The sequence below is a fragment of the Scyliorhinus canicula genome, chromosome 1 (assembly GCF_902713615.1).
Source record: "Scyliorhinus canicula chromosome 1, sScyCan1.1, whole genome shotgun sequence".
NCBI classification, from domain to species: domain Eukaryota; kingdom Metazoa; phylum Chordata; class Chondrichthyes; order Carcharhiniformes; family Scyliorhinidae; genus Scyliorhinus; species Scyliorhinus canicula.
In genome coordinates this window covers 122,269,276-122,283,056 of record NC_052146.1, presented here as the reverse complement: position 1 = coordinate 122,283,056, position 13,781 = coordinate 122,269,276, and the positions used below count along the sequence as shown (strand labels likewise).

The 13,781-nt window shown below is 49.0% G+C and overlaps 1 protein-coding gene across 9 annotated transcripts in view; it reads left to right on the top strand.

The window, feature by feature from the left end:
- LOC119967034 (transcription factor HIVEP3) overlaps nt 1-13,781 on the top strand; it is a 537,108-nt gene that overhangs the window by 449,348 nt on the left and 73,979 nt on the right. For all 9 annotated transcript variants that reach the window (XM_038799062.1, XM_038799046.1, XM_038799055.1 and 6 more), the window contains 2 exons: nt 4,414-10,027; nt 10,674-10,819. In XM_038799062.1, coding sequence (XP_038654990.1) covers nt 4,745-10,027; nt 10,674-10,819 — 5,429 coding nt within the window. In that variant the 5' untranslated portion in view covers nt 4,414-4,744. The remainder of the gene's footprint in view (nt 1-4,413; nt 10,028-10,673; nt 10,820-13,781) is intronic.

Below are 13,781 nucleotides of genomic sequence, written 5' to 3'. Positions count from 1 at the left end.
ATAAATCATAAGAACTAGGAGCGGGAGTAGGCCATTCAGCCCCTTGAGCCTGCTCCACCATTTAATAAGATCATGGCTGATACAATTGTGGCCTAAACTCCACTATCCTGATTGGCCCATGTAATCCTTAACATCCTCGTTGATCAAACATCTATCTAACTCAGTTTTGAACATATTAAATGACCCACAGTCTCCACTGCTCTCTAAGGAAGAAAATTCCAAAGATTAATGGCCCTCTGAGAGAGGAAACCGCTCCTCATCTGTGTCTTAAATGGGAGAGCCCTGTGCCGGGTCGGAGAATCGGCAGGGGGTTGCGCAAGAATCCCGCCACGCCGCTCCGACGCTGGGCTGCCGATTCTCCGGCGGCCAGAGAATTGCCGGCAATCACGCCCGCGCGGTCACCGCGGCGCCAGTCGGGGGCCGCTGAAATAGGCCCCCGCGGCGATTCTCCACGCGCGAAGGGCCGAACTCCCGCCGGCATGGTTCAGACCTGGTACCACCTGGCAAGAGCCCGGACCCGTGGCCGATGTCCTGGTGGAGGATGGGGGGATCTGACTCCGGGGAGGGCCCTCCACGGGGTCCAGGCCCGCAATCAGGGGCTTCCGATTGGTGGACGGCCGCGATCTGGAGGGGGCCTACCTCCTGCCGCGTGGGCCCGCTGTTCTGTCGCCGACATGTTGCTTTGTGCCGGCGCGGAGACACCAACCACGTGCATGCGCCGGCGCGGAGATGGCCGTCGTGCACATGCGCTGTTCTAGCCCCCAAAGAACAGGAGAATTACTGGGTCTGGAGGCCCGTTGACCCCGACGACGCTCGCACCGGTTTTGACGCCGGCGTCAACACGGCCGCGATATCAGGGAATCCCAGCTCTGATTTTAAAACTGTGTTTCCCTAGATCTAGATTCCCCCACAAGGGGAAAGGTCCTTTCAGCAGCCATCCTGTCAAATCCCCAGAATGTTACCATTCTTCTTAACTTCAATGAGAGTAGGCCCAACCGTTCTACATAAGACAATTCCTTCTTCCAAGGAATCAGCCTAGTGAACCTTCTTTGAACTGCTTCCAATGCAAATATATCCCATCTTAAGTAAGGAGACCAATACAACACTCTCAGTATGGCCTCATCAATATCCTGTACAATTGCAGCAAGACTTCCCTTTGTTTATATTCTATCCATCCCCACTCCCCGCACCTACCCCCCTCCCCTCCCCCCCCCTCCCCCCCAGCAGTAAGGACCAACATTTCATTTTCCTTCCTAATTTTCTGCTGTATCGGCATGCTACCTTTTTGAGAATCATGCACAAGGACACCCAGATCCCTATGTGCGGCAGCATCCTGCGATGGTCTCTCTCTATTTAAATAATATTCTGCTTTCCTATTCTTCTTGCCATAGTGGACAGTCTCACATCTTCCCACATTACACTGTATCTGACAATTCTTTGCACATTCACTTCACCTGTCTATATCCCTTTGCAAACTCTTTGTATCCTCCTCACAACAATTCCCACCTATTCTTGTATTGTCAGCAAAACTCGATAAACCAAATACTGGCAGATACAATGTAAAGCATTCAAGGCAGGTGAGCCGCATGGTAGCATGGTGGTTAGTACAATGGCTTCACAGCGCAAATGTCCCCGGTTTGATTCCCGGCTTGGGACATTGTCTGTGTGGAGTCTGCACGTTCTCCCCGTGTCTGCGTGGGTTTCCTCCGGGAGCTCCGGTTTCCTCCCACAGTCCAAAGTTGTGCAGGGGTAGGTGGATTGGCTGTGGTAAATTGCCCTTAGTGTCCAAAAAAAAGGTACGGTGGGGTTAAGGTGGAAGTGTGGGGATAGGGTGGAGGTGTGGGCTTAGGTAGGGTGCTCTTTCCAAGGGTTGGTGCAGACTCGATGGGCCGAATGGCCTCCTCCTGCATTGTAAATTCTGTGTGTAAAAATGGTGAATTGAAGCCGCATTCCCAGGTATACAATAAGCTTTCAAGGACAACAGGTATTGAGGCAGCGACTTAAGGAAGCAATGATTATGGCATGACTTTCGCATGACCTGGCAGCAGGTCATAATCATCCCTATTTGCAAATGTCTCTTGAAGCTTCAATGCCATCTGACTTTCATCAGCAGAATTTAATTAACACCAAGAACATTGGGTGGGATTCTCCGCCGGCAGGATTTTCCGTTTTGTCGGCGCCCGGGGGTTTCCCGACGTCGTGGGGCTGCCCCCCAATGGGAAATCCCGTTGACCGGCTGGCATAATGGAGAATCCCGCCAGCAGGTCGGGACCGAAATGTGGCGCGACAGGGCGGAGAATCCAGCCCATGTTTCTTGGCACAATATACTGATTTAAACTATTAAGATTATTGCAGAAATAATCCAACTTTCTCTGACCATATTCCACGTGTAGATTATTCAAGTCTTCGACCAGGGACAAGAGGCTTTATTCCCAACTTCAGTGGCTGCTGAAAGGCCCATTCTGTAGTTATCTGATTGGATGATCGCTTTGCTGAAAACCCTTTCAGTCCTCAGGTGTAACCCTGAACCTTTGGTTGTTTTTGCCATTTTAATTCTCCACCCTTCTCACACTGACCCCTCTGTTCGCTGCCTCATCCACTGTTGAAACTCGATGGAAGCTCAAACAATCTTCAGTTAGGTTTGGCAGCTCAGCAATGACTTTGGTAACTTCAGATCATGACAACGGCTCTCGTTTTTCAGCCAGCGGGTGCAGGTTCTCATTCTGCGATTGACATTAACAGCCCCACCAGATCCATAATTTCTCCCAACATAAAAACAAAATGCTACGGGTGCTGGACATCTGATATAAAAACAGAAAATGCAGGAAATACTCAGTAGGTCTGGCAGTGCCTGTGGAGAAAAACTGACTTTTCGTTGGAACTGAAGGATTCTGTCCGGTCATTAATCTGAAACACGAATCCTGTTACTCCCTTCATAAGTGCTGCCAGCCCAGAACAGACCTGACCTGCTTGGTATTTCTAGCATTTCCCAGTTTTTTTTCTCCCCCTCTTTTCATTCTTCACAAGCGCTTTTAAGCCCCTCTTTTGTTTGTACCATCATTCCATTTCATCATTTAGTCACCCCTGCCTTTCACCTTATATTGTTCCTTCCTCCATTCTTCCCTTTCCCTGGCTCTGCACTAGCTTGAAACCTGTTCGATCTCAAACTTTTCCAGTTCGGATGAAAGGCAGTAACACAAACCCTGCTTCTCCCTCCACCAACGCAGCCTGGCCTACTCCCTGTTTCAGGAATTTTTCTGTTTATTCTCCAGTTAGTTTATATGATTGGTTGATGAGATCGCAAACCTGTTTCCCAGGGGGAGGGGGCAGCTGCAGACTCTGGTCTACTAATAACTGTGCATAAAGTATCGACGTAAAGGATCGGAAGACTTTAATTTTGTTTTTAAATTTGTTCTTCGGGTCATGGGCAAGGCCAGACTTATTGCCAAACCTAGTTGCCCTGAGGAGTTTGTGGCAACTTTCTTAAGTAGCATTCCACTTCTGGGGACCATGTGGGACTGGAGTCGCGAAGGGCCAGAAATCAGTGGGGTAGATTTTACAGTCTCGCCCACTGCGGGAATCGTCGCAGGCAGGACAGGAAATTTGACTGCCCACTGAAAGAAGCGTTGACCTCGGGCAGGAATTTCCGGTTTTGGGGTGGGCGCGACTGGAAAATCCCGCCCAATAGCGTCTGCTAAAACTAACCCAGTCAGCAAGAGCTAGGCTCAAACAAATTGGTGTGAATCATCGGTTTTCTTTCTTCAGGAATATCTGCACGGCAAACCCTTTCCAAAAATAAACAGCCTAGAAAATCTAAGACAGGAAATCTTATTTAAATCACTTGCATGTTGCTGGGTTGCTGAAGCTTGCAAATTCTGAACCCTTCAGCATCTCCGATATCCATCATTCTACCAGTGGCGACCATGCTTTCAGCTGCCTGGCCTCCTGATTCAGGAGTTTCCTCTGTGAGCCTCCTCTAAGCTGCTCATTTAAAACTTACCTGCCGACCACCTGCCATAATATCATAGAAGCATATAAAGCGTACAGTGCAGGAAGAAGCCATTCGGCCCATGGTGTCTGCGCCGCCCCAAAAAAGAGGAAAACGAAACTAGCCACTGATTTTAACCCCACTCTCCAGAACCTGGTTGGTAGCCTTACAGGATACAGCACTTCAGACACAGATCGAGGTACCTTTTAAATAAGTCAGCGTTTCTGCCTCAACCATCAACTTAGGCAGTGAATTCCAGAAATATCTCTCTGTAAGCCTTGAGAAAAGTCAAATGTTTGTAAAATGCCTTGGTATGTTTTAGTCCCGTGGAGGCACAGGACAAATGTGAGTTGCTGTATTGGAAGATGTGTCACACAAATGCAATAATTGACCTGTCCTTTGTGTGTTTTATTTTTATCTTGAAGGAACGGTGCCAACGCCAGATTATAATGGAAGAAAAGAGAAGCTGTGAAGAAGGTTCCAGAAAAACTGTTTGGAATGACCGTGTTGAAGTTCTATGTGATTGATAATTGCCTTCAAAGGAACTCGCCATGAAGTGAACTTTAAATAAATGTCACTTTTCTTTGCACCAGTATCCAGCAGGAATACTTTATAAGGACCTTAAGAAACAATTGGAGCAGGGGAAATATTCTCAGCAAATGTGAACTGCAAAGGGATCTTCTAAAAGACACAAAGTTTAGCAAATGAATCCTGCCAAACTCCAACGCAATAGTACTTGAAGCCTTTTGCTAGGTCATGGAGCCTGAGCCAAGCACTGCACGCCAGAAAAGTACAGGAAGGTCTGATCAGAGTCCAGGCAGGAAATCTAGCAGAGGCGAAGTTTCTCCCTCAAGTGTAAGGCCGACCGTTGCCTATCAGCCAGTCCAGCTTCACCCTCAAGGAAGTCTCAGTGGTAACATTGTCCCGCCTCAGTCGTGTTTTCCAGGATCGCTGCAGCTTGTCACGGAGCGCGCTCACCAACAAGCCCCAGCACCAGACCAGCCAAAGCACACCAGCGCTTATTCCTACGAGCAGTCGCGCCACGCCTCGCCACAGCTCCTGCAACAACCCATGCCACCAGCATTCATGGCCCCGGTAAAACCCGACCTTGGACTGGAGAGACGATCCTGGCAGCTATTTGATCCCAGTGGGCCTGTTGCCTCGGGTTCTTTCATCCACACTGGGCTTCACTCACACGGACACCTTCAACCCTCCCATTCCGCCATCATTCCCAAAGAGGAGCCTCAGTCTGCCCAACCTGTTTATGGCCACCATGCCCCTCAAGTTTCGTTGAAACAGGAAGAGGCGCTCAGAAAGGACAAGAAGCCTCAAAAGCCTGGCAAGTACATTTGCCAGTTCTGCGGTCGACCTTGCGCCAAGCCCAGCGTGCTCCAAAAACACATCAGGTCACATACAGGGGAGCGACCCTACCCCTGCCATTCCTGCGGCTTCTCCTTCAAGACCAAAAGCAATTTGTACAAACATAGGAAATCTCACGCTCATAAACTCAAAGCAGGGCTGGTAACAGGCACAAAAGGAGAGATGTTTACAAGCACCTCTGGTTTGGAATTAGAGAAGCTAAGTGGGGAAGAAGCTGAGGAGCACACAGAAGGAGATGAAAGCACAGACTCAGAAGATGAGACATCTGGGATGTCAGGCCACTCGCTCGACCTGACGTCCAAACATAAGCACATTTCAGGCTCCACTTCATTCGGCACACAGGAGTTGAGTCCAAGGCAGGTGGCCTTCACGTTAGCTCAGCAAAGTGAAACGCCGAGTCTCGAAGAAGGCTCACAGGTTTCAGAATCCTCCCTTGACTTTTCCTTCAGCCACAAGCCGGAAGACTCGCACACTATTAAGCAAAAGCTAGCACTGCGGCTCAGCGAGAGGAGGAAGGCGCTAGCCGACGAACAGTCCCAGACTTTCCTGAGCCCTGGGAGCAAAGGCAGCACGGAGTCGGGTTACTTCTCTCGCTCGGAAAGTGCGGAGCTGCAAATCAGTCCTCCGCAGAAGAGTGCAAAGTCTTATGCCGAGATTATTCTCGGAAAGTATGGTCGATACGGTCAAAAAACATCCATGATTGCAGCGAGTGCAACTCAGAGGACACAGCAGATGGCCTCGGAAGACAAGCCTGGTGCACTTTCATTTTCTGTGCCTAAAGCCCAAATGGAACAAAACGTTATAGAACACATCACAAAACTCATCACTATTAACGAAGCAGTGGTGGACACCAGTCAAATAGATAGCGTCAAGCCTCGTAGAACCTCATTATCCAGACGCGGTAGCATTGAGTCTCCAAAGCCATGTACCTCTAGAGAATCCTTTCAGTTTGACCTGAAGTCACTGGGCTCCAGCAGCTTGGGCTCAGATCCAAGCAGGCACGCATTCTCAGCAGGACGCCATGCCCATAGTGCCACCGAAACAGTGCCTCTGACGAGAAGCAACTCCATGCCTTCTGCAAGTAGCACCTGTTTCCCGCCAACATTCAAGGGAAGCTACTCGTTTGACGATAGGATGACAGACCCGGAGCAGGCCTTCAGTCACAGCCAAAGGCTAATATCGCAACACCGCATGCTGAAGAGACAAAAAGCCATTGAGTTACCTTCGGGGATGGAGTATCAGACAGAGGAAGCTGGTTATCTGGGGAAAGAGACAGTAACGCAGCAAAGCAAGTCTGGTGAAGAGCAAGAACCTGCTGAGACTGACCCCACCAAAAAGACCAAGAAAGGCCCACGGGTGAAAGGATTGATGTATGAATGTGAGATCTGTGGGGCGCGGTACCGGAAACGGAACAACTACGAAACCCACAAGAAATATTACTGCTCAGAGCTGCATGCACCACGAACCCGGCCCTACCTGGCACACGTTCCACGCGAAACAGAACATCGAGCTCTACCTCACGATATGCAGCCACAGATAGTGCACTACAAGCTACGCCCATCGCTGGAGCTCACACCAGCGAGGAAGAGGAGGAAAGAGAAAAGCCTTGGAGATGATGAAGAAACCCCAAGTGACTACAGCAGCAGATCGACCTCCTCTTCTGTTGCGGTGCCAAGTGCATCATCTAGTACTGGAGTCGGTCAGCCCTCGATACTGCTTTCATCTCAGACTGCCAGCCGCCCGACTGTAATGACCCTGCCGATAGCCAAAAGTGAATCTACACAGGCAGCGGAAGCAAGTTTGGACCCAGGAATCAGAGCCAGGCTCACATCAACCGAAAGTTTATCTCAGGCCCTGAGTTCAGACAGCGGCAGCAAAAGAACAACTGGAAAGGAAATCTCTGTCATCCAGCACACCAATGCCTTAAGCAGGCCCAGTTCTTTTGAAAAGTCAGAATCATTAGAGCAGCTCGGCAGCGTGTGTTCCCAAGAGAGCCTGCCCATCGAGCATCCTTCACAAACTGCAAAGATAGAACCAACGGTATCTTGGCAACCAGTCTCTCAGCATCCTCGCCATCAGCCCCACCATCATCATCATCCCCTACAGGCCCGATTAGTCCGCCAACGCAAAATCCAGGTCCCTGAGATCCTTGTAACAGAGGAGCCAGATAAATTGGAGAAGAAGGAAGCTGGTGCAAAAGAACCAGAAAAAACTCCTGAAGAATTCCAGTGGCCCCAGAGAAGTCAAACCCTTTCACAGTTTCCAACGGAGAAGCTGCCACCTAAAAAGAAGAGATTGCGCTTGGCGGAAATGTCGCAGTCTTCCGGTGAATCGAGCTTCGAGTCTGTCACACTGGCAAGAAGCCCAAGTCAAGAAAGTAGTGTCTCCCATGCTTCCAGTCGCTCGGCATCATTTGAAAGGGAGGAGCATTGCAAGCCAGAAGCCACCTCATTAAAGGAACTCGCTGGGCAGCTGCCTGAAATCCATGTCAGGCCTCGAGGCTCTCACATGCTGACTGTGCCCGCTCACTACCACCATCAGCGTGAGATGAGGCGATCCTCATCAGAGCAAGCATCCAGCGGGCAACATCCTTCTGAAGAGTCTGAAGCTCGCAGCAAGTCTTTTGATTATGGTAGCCTGTCTTTTGAATCGTCCTCGGGCTCTAAATTGCCCTCCCCTTTGAAAGAGCGGAGAAGGTGTTTCTTAGTTCGGCAGACTTCACTGAGTGGGTACACAGAATCTGAGCAAGAGGCCAAATCCCTTTCAAAGCACGAGCAAGTGCATGCTCTCAGTAAATCTTCTGTTCACGGTTCTCATTATCGCTCTCCTCCCCCTCCTCCGTTGCCTCACTGCTGCCAGCCAAGTGTTTCACAACTGCAGTCTGATACTGCCCAAGTGTTTTACACCCAGCCACCAATCGAGGCCTTCCAGGCATTTCAGCAGCCATTACCACAAGCCGTGCCACAACAGAAGCAATATCTACAGCAGCAGCTCTCTCCTTTCCCAGGCCAACACCACCTTCAGCAACAAGGGCAGATATCATCACTGCTTTCACCGCCAGTGATGCCAGAGGTGCTTCCAAATTCCACAGTTCTGCCTCATGTCCCATATCCTCTGTTCCCAACACCCCAGCAGTCCATTAGGCAAGCACAACTCCAGGCTGCGCAACAGATTCGACAACAGCCTGTTGAGTTGCCAGTTCATCCTTCCTCGCTACCACATGTGCAGCGGCCAGCGGCCACATCCACTTCACAAACTGCCTTCCTGCCATTACGCTCGCAGCTTGCCTTTCAGTTGCAAGCAGAAGCTGGTGCTCACTTCCGAGAACAAAAGCCTCCAATCCATCTGTCTCCCCCGATCCGCGTCCCCTCTCACTCGCCACCTTACCATTCACAGCCCGAGTACAGTTCATCCAGCACTGCTCTTTCTTCACCTGTCCCATCCCTCGGCACCACATCGCTGTCCGTGTTGCAACCCTCAATCACTGAATTTCCTGAGACTCTCCAGCCTGTGGTATCACTTGTGGTGCCTGTGAGGGTTCAGACCCACATGCCGACCTATGGTAGTGCGATGTACACAACTCTGTCACAAATGTTGGTGACGCAGTCAGTAGAAAATCCTTCAGCAGTTGTCATCTGCAGAGTAGAAGACAGCAGACCCAAAGGCACCCTTGTACGTACTCCAGCAATGCACGGGATAGGGCTTGACTTGGCACAAATGATTGCCGGCCACCACAGAGACTTCTTTCAATCATCATACTTAAGAATACCATTACCCATGGCTGAAAGAAAGGGTTATATACCACTCGCATCGTCAACAGAGGGTACCTGCGGAACAGACAGTTATCCGTCTACCATTGGTGGAAGCAAACGAATGTTGTCTCCAGCAGGGAGCTTAGAACTAACAATGGAGACCCAGCAACAGAAACGTGTGAAGGAGGAAGAGATTGAAGAGGAATCAGAAGAGAGCACTGAGCTAGTAAAGCATTTAAGTGCAACACATTCAAGGGCAGAGGACGCTGCCAAACTGCAGAAACCCCAGCCACCAAGACAACATCCAGCTGAATCAAAGGCCTCCTCAACTCAAACCTTCCAAGAGTGGGATTCCAGTTCAAAGCAAACTCTGTCCCTCCTGCACTCCCCCCTGCAGTCACCTGGGCCTTCAGAGAAATATAAGCCATGGCCCGGGCATCAGTACAGAAATAAACCACCTTTAGGGTCAGTGAAGAAAGAAGATTCCCAGGAGATGGTCCAAGAGAGAGGCCCTCTGCACATGCAAGAGTCTCAGCAACTCACCGCCAGCACTTTACCTGAGCCACCTACAAGTCCCAGCCCTGCAAAGCCCAGCACAGAAGTTAGCGATATCCAACAGGTACAACACTTCCCAAGTCTTCACACAACCACTAATGTCAGTTGGTGCTACTTGAAGTACACCAAGCCAAACCCCGTGCAGCAGACTGACCCACAATCTTCGGTGTATGGCAGTTGGTGCATCAGTTTGTACAACCCCAACCTACCCGGCATGTCGACCAAGATAAGCCTCGCACTTCTGAGATCAAAGCAGAAGACCAGCAAGGAAATCTACACCATGGCTGCTGTTCCACAGCGAGAGACTGGTAAACTGGTCCCATCCAGTACAAGGAAATTCAGAGTTAGTGAGGTAAGGCTGCAATGAGACACGGCTTCGATTTTAACATGGTGCGTTGCTAATATCCCCATTAAGAGAAATAGACAGAAATATTTGGTAAATGTTAAAACATGAACCACACCATTGGCAGGGACCTAAAAAAAAGGAACCGAGCTTGCAGTTGGGACTTATTGCTACTTTTATTTATTTTTTATTTATCTCATGTGTCTGGTCTGCCTGGTTTAGCACAGGGCTAAATCACTGGCTTTGAAAGCAGACCAAGGCAAGCCAGCAGCACGGTTCAATTCCCGTACCAGCCTCCCGAACAGGCACCGGAATGTGGCGACCATGGGCTTTTCACACTAACTTTATTAGAAGCCTACTTGTGACAATAAGCATTTTTCATTTCATTTTCAGTTCCCCAAGTGAGGACTGACCAAATTCACTTAAATGAGTAACCTCTGGCGACTGGTACTCCACTATTCTGACTATAATTGCCAAAATGTTCTATAAGCTTTTGTTAATTGCTTCACTAATTTCTCCGGGCATTGACCTTGCAAGTCTGTTATTAACCCCAGATCGACAATGCCTTTATTTTTCAACGCTTGCAGATTGTAAAAAGAAGTGAGCATATTACCCAGAATAGCACTAATGATTCAACTAAAATCTTCCTGCACAGATTCATAGTCCTACCCTGCTTCCTGGTGATGGTAGAAAAGAAGTCTGCAAAATAGAAAAGGAAGAAGAGAGGAGGGAGACGCATGAAGAAGATACTTCAACACCCAAGAGAGTGGAGCCAACTAGACTTAAGATCTTTGAAGGAGGGTAAGAGCTGTGTTCTAACACTTCTGCCTATTGTAGAGTGATGGTGGTTTTGCTCTGAAGTGCATGACCTTTGCAGTGAAGAATATTTGCCATGGGGACTTAACACTGCAGTCTACAAGCATCATTAGAATGGTTACATGGCAGACCTTTTAGCATACAGCAGGTTTGAGGCAAACTTCCTCCCCATGGTTCAAAGAGGACTTCAAAGGTTAAACTATTTTTTTCTTTGCCCCAAAGTGTAACACAATTGTACTGTACTTGCCAGGGAAGATACTTAAAATGGTGAGGGAGAAAATGTAACCAACTGTGTTTCTGGAGGTAAAATTGGTTGACGGACATGGCGAAACATGGGCTAAAATTGTATCATTAATAAATATGTACTACTAGAACAGCATCAAAAATGACTGAGAAGTTGCTTTAAAAATTGGGTTCCTTTTGCACATTCACAGTCTGTGCATGATGAGCACTGGCTGAAAATGAGGTATTTGAAAAATATTGCTTCCCATGGGCACTATTCCTTGTCTTGGCTATAATTGACCAGCACAAATGATTGCCAATGTTATCATGGAACAAAATAATCAAGAACCCACATTTCCATAAATTCAGATGTAGACGCTCTTGCTTATCCAATTGCGTTGTCGTTTAAGTGATGTATCTGAACATTTCTGAAAATTAAAGGACGCCAAAGGACTCATTTATCTAAAAAGGAAGCCAATTTTTTCTAACAGTTATTTTTTTTATTTGTTCACGGGATGTGGACATCGTTGGCTAGGCCACCATTTATGGCCCATCCCTAATTGCCTTTAAGAAGGTGATGGTGACCCACCTTCTTGAACTGCTTTGGGCGGCACGTTGGCACAGTGGTTAGCACTGCTGCCTCATAGCGCCAGGGACCCGGGTGCAATTCCAGCCTTGGGTGACTAGCAGCATGGAGTCTGCATGTTTTCCTTGTGGCTGCGTGGGTTTCCTCCAGGTACTCAGGTTTCCTCCCACAGTCCACGATGTGCAGGTTAGGTGGATTGGCCATGATAAATTGTCCCTTAGTGTCCAGGGATATGCAGGTTGGGTGTGGTTACGGGGATAGGATTGGGGAGAGAGCCGGTACAGACCCGATGGGCCAAATGGCCTCATTCTGCACTGTAGGGATTCTATTATTCTATGCTGTGGGTTATGTAGTCTCGGTACAACCACAATGCTGCTAGGGAGTGAGTTCCAGGAATTTGACCGAGCGACAGTGAACGAATGGCATTGTAGGGCGGATCTTCCCAAAAGGGAACAAAGTCCCCGAGCGAGCGTGTGTAGCCACGTGTTTCCCAGCACTGGCAGTGCCGAGAAACATGTGGCTATTCAACGCGACTGGCTTTGAAGAAGGGGCCTAAATGGGGAACGCATGGCTGAGGCTGTACATAGCCCCATTTTTAACAATCGGGAGCTCCGCTGGCCAGAAATCGCCCTTGTTGCGAAAAATCAGAACGCCGCTTTTAAATGGCGTCCCAATCTCCAAGGCACAGAAAAAAGTCCCAGACATCCCCCCCCCAGCCTGAACGGAACATGGGAGGGTCCTCCAGCCCCCCCCCCCCCCCCAACACCCACAACAGGCAACCCAGGCTCGATCACACGCAGAAAATGGCAGCTTGGCAATGTCCCTGCCAGCTGGCAGGGCTACCTAGATACCTTGGCACTGCCACCTTGGTACCAGGCTGACAGTGCCAGGGTCACAGGCTGGCACTGCCAAGGTACCCAGGTGGCAGTGCCAGGGAACCACCCTGCCCAAAGGGCATGCAGCTGGGGGCCTCTAATCCCCTTGGAGACCCCCATGAGCGCCGTTCCATCTGGTCCCCACAAATGGCACTCGCTGGGGCCCCTGAGGCAAAGGGATTGAATTCCAGAGTCTCGGGTATTTTGGGAATCTTCACATTAGAGAATGGCTTACTGCCTAGCTCTAATATGCAGATTTACTAAAAAGTGATCTCAACCACAACCATCTTTCTTTGTGCTTGGTATGACTCCAACCAGTGGAGATTTTCCCTCTGATTCCCATGGACTTCAATTTTGCCAGAACTCCTTGGTGCCACATTCAGTCAAATGCTGCCTTGATGTCAACGGGAGCCACTCTCACCTCCTGTTTTAAGTTTAATTCTTTTGTTCATGTTGAGTGGTTCTGGGCATCTGTGGACAGGTAATTGCAATGTAGCTACTACTTCATAGAATTGTCGACAGCATCTTTCATCATTCTGCTTTTGATGGAGAGTGGACTGCTGGGGCGGTAATTGTCTGGATTTTTTTTGTGCAAAGGACATATCTGGGCAATTTTCCACATTGCCGGCTAGATGCCAGTGTTGTAGCGCTACTAGAACAGCTTGGATCAGGGTACAGTTCTAGCTGAACTAGAACAGCACTAGTCTTCCGTATCATTGGTGGGATGTGGGCCCAAAGCCCACCAGCAGGATTCAGTGCCTTCAGCTGTTTCATGATATCATGTAAAGTGAATCAAATCGGCTAAAGACTGGCATTTATGAAGCTGGGACCTCAGGAGCAGGCCAAAATGGATCATCCACTCATGACCTCTGGCTGGAGGTGGTTGCAAATGCTTCAGCTTTGTCATTTCCATTCATGAGCTGGGCTCCCCTGTCATTAAGAATAGAATGTTTCTAAAGCTTCCTCGTCCAGATAATTGTTTAATTGTGAGATGTAGGTGTGGGGCTTCCAGCAGCGCTAAGTGTGAGGGTGAGGTGAAGCTGTGAATGTTAGTTATGAGTCATGAGTGTTAGAGATTATTGGTGGGTAGGAGATGTGGGTGTGGTGCAGTAAGCAGTTAGTAAGGCTAATTGCACAGTTGATGGGTATGTCATTTAACATTTACTAACCTTGACCACTCATGTAAAGTTATTGAATGTCTTGTTGCACTGCATACAGATTCTCAGACTCCTGGCATTGACCCCCATAGCTACCTCCTCCCACT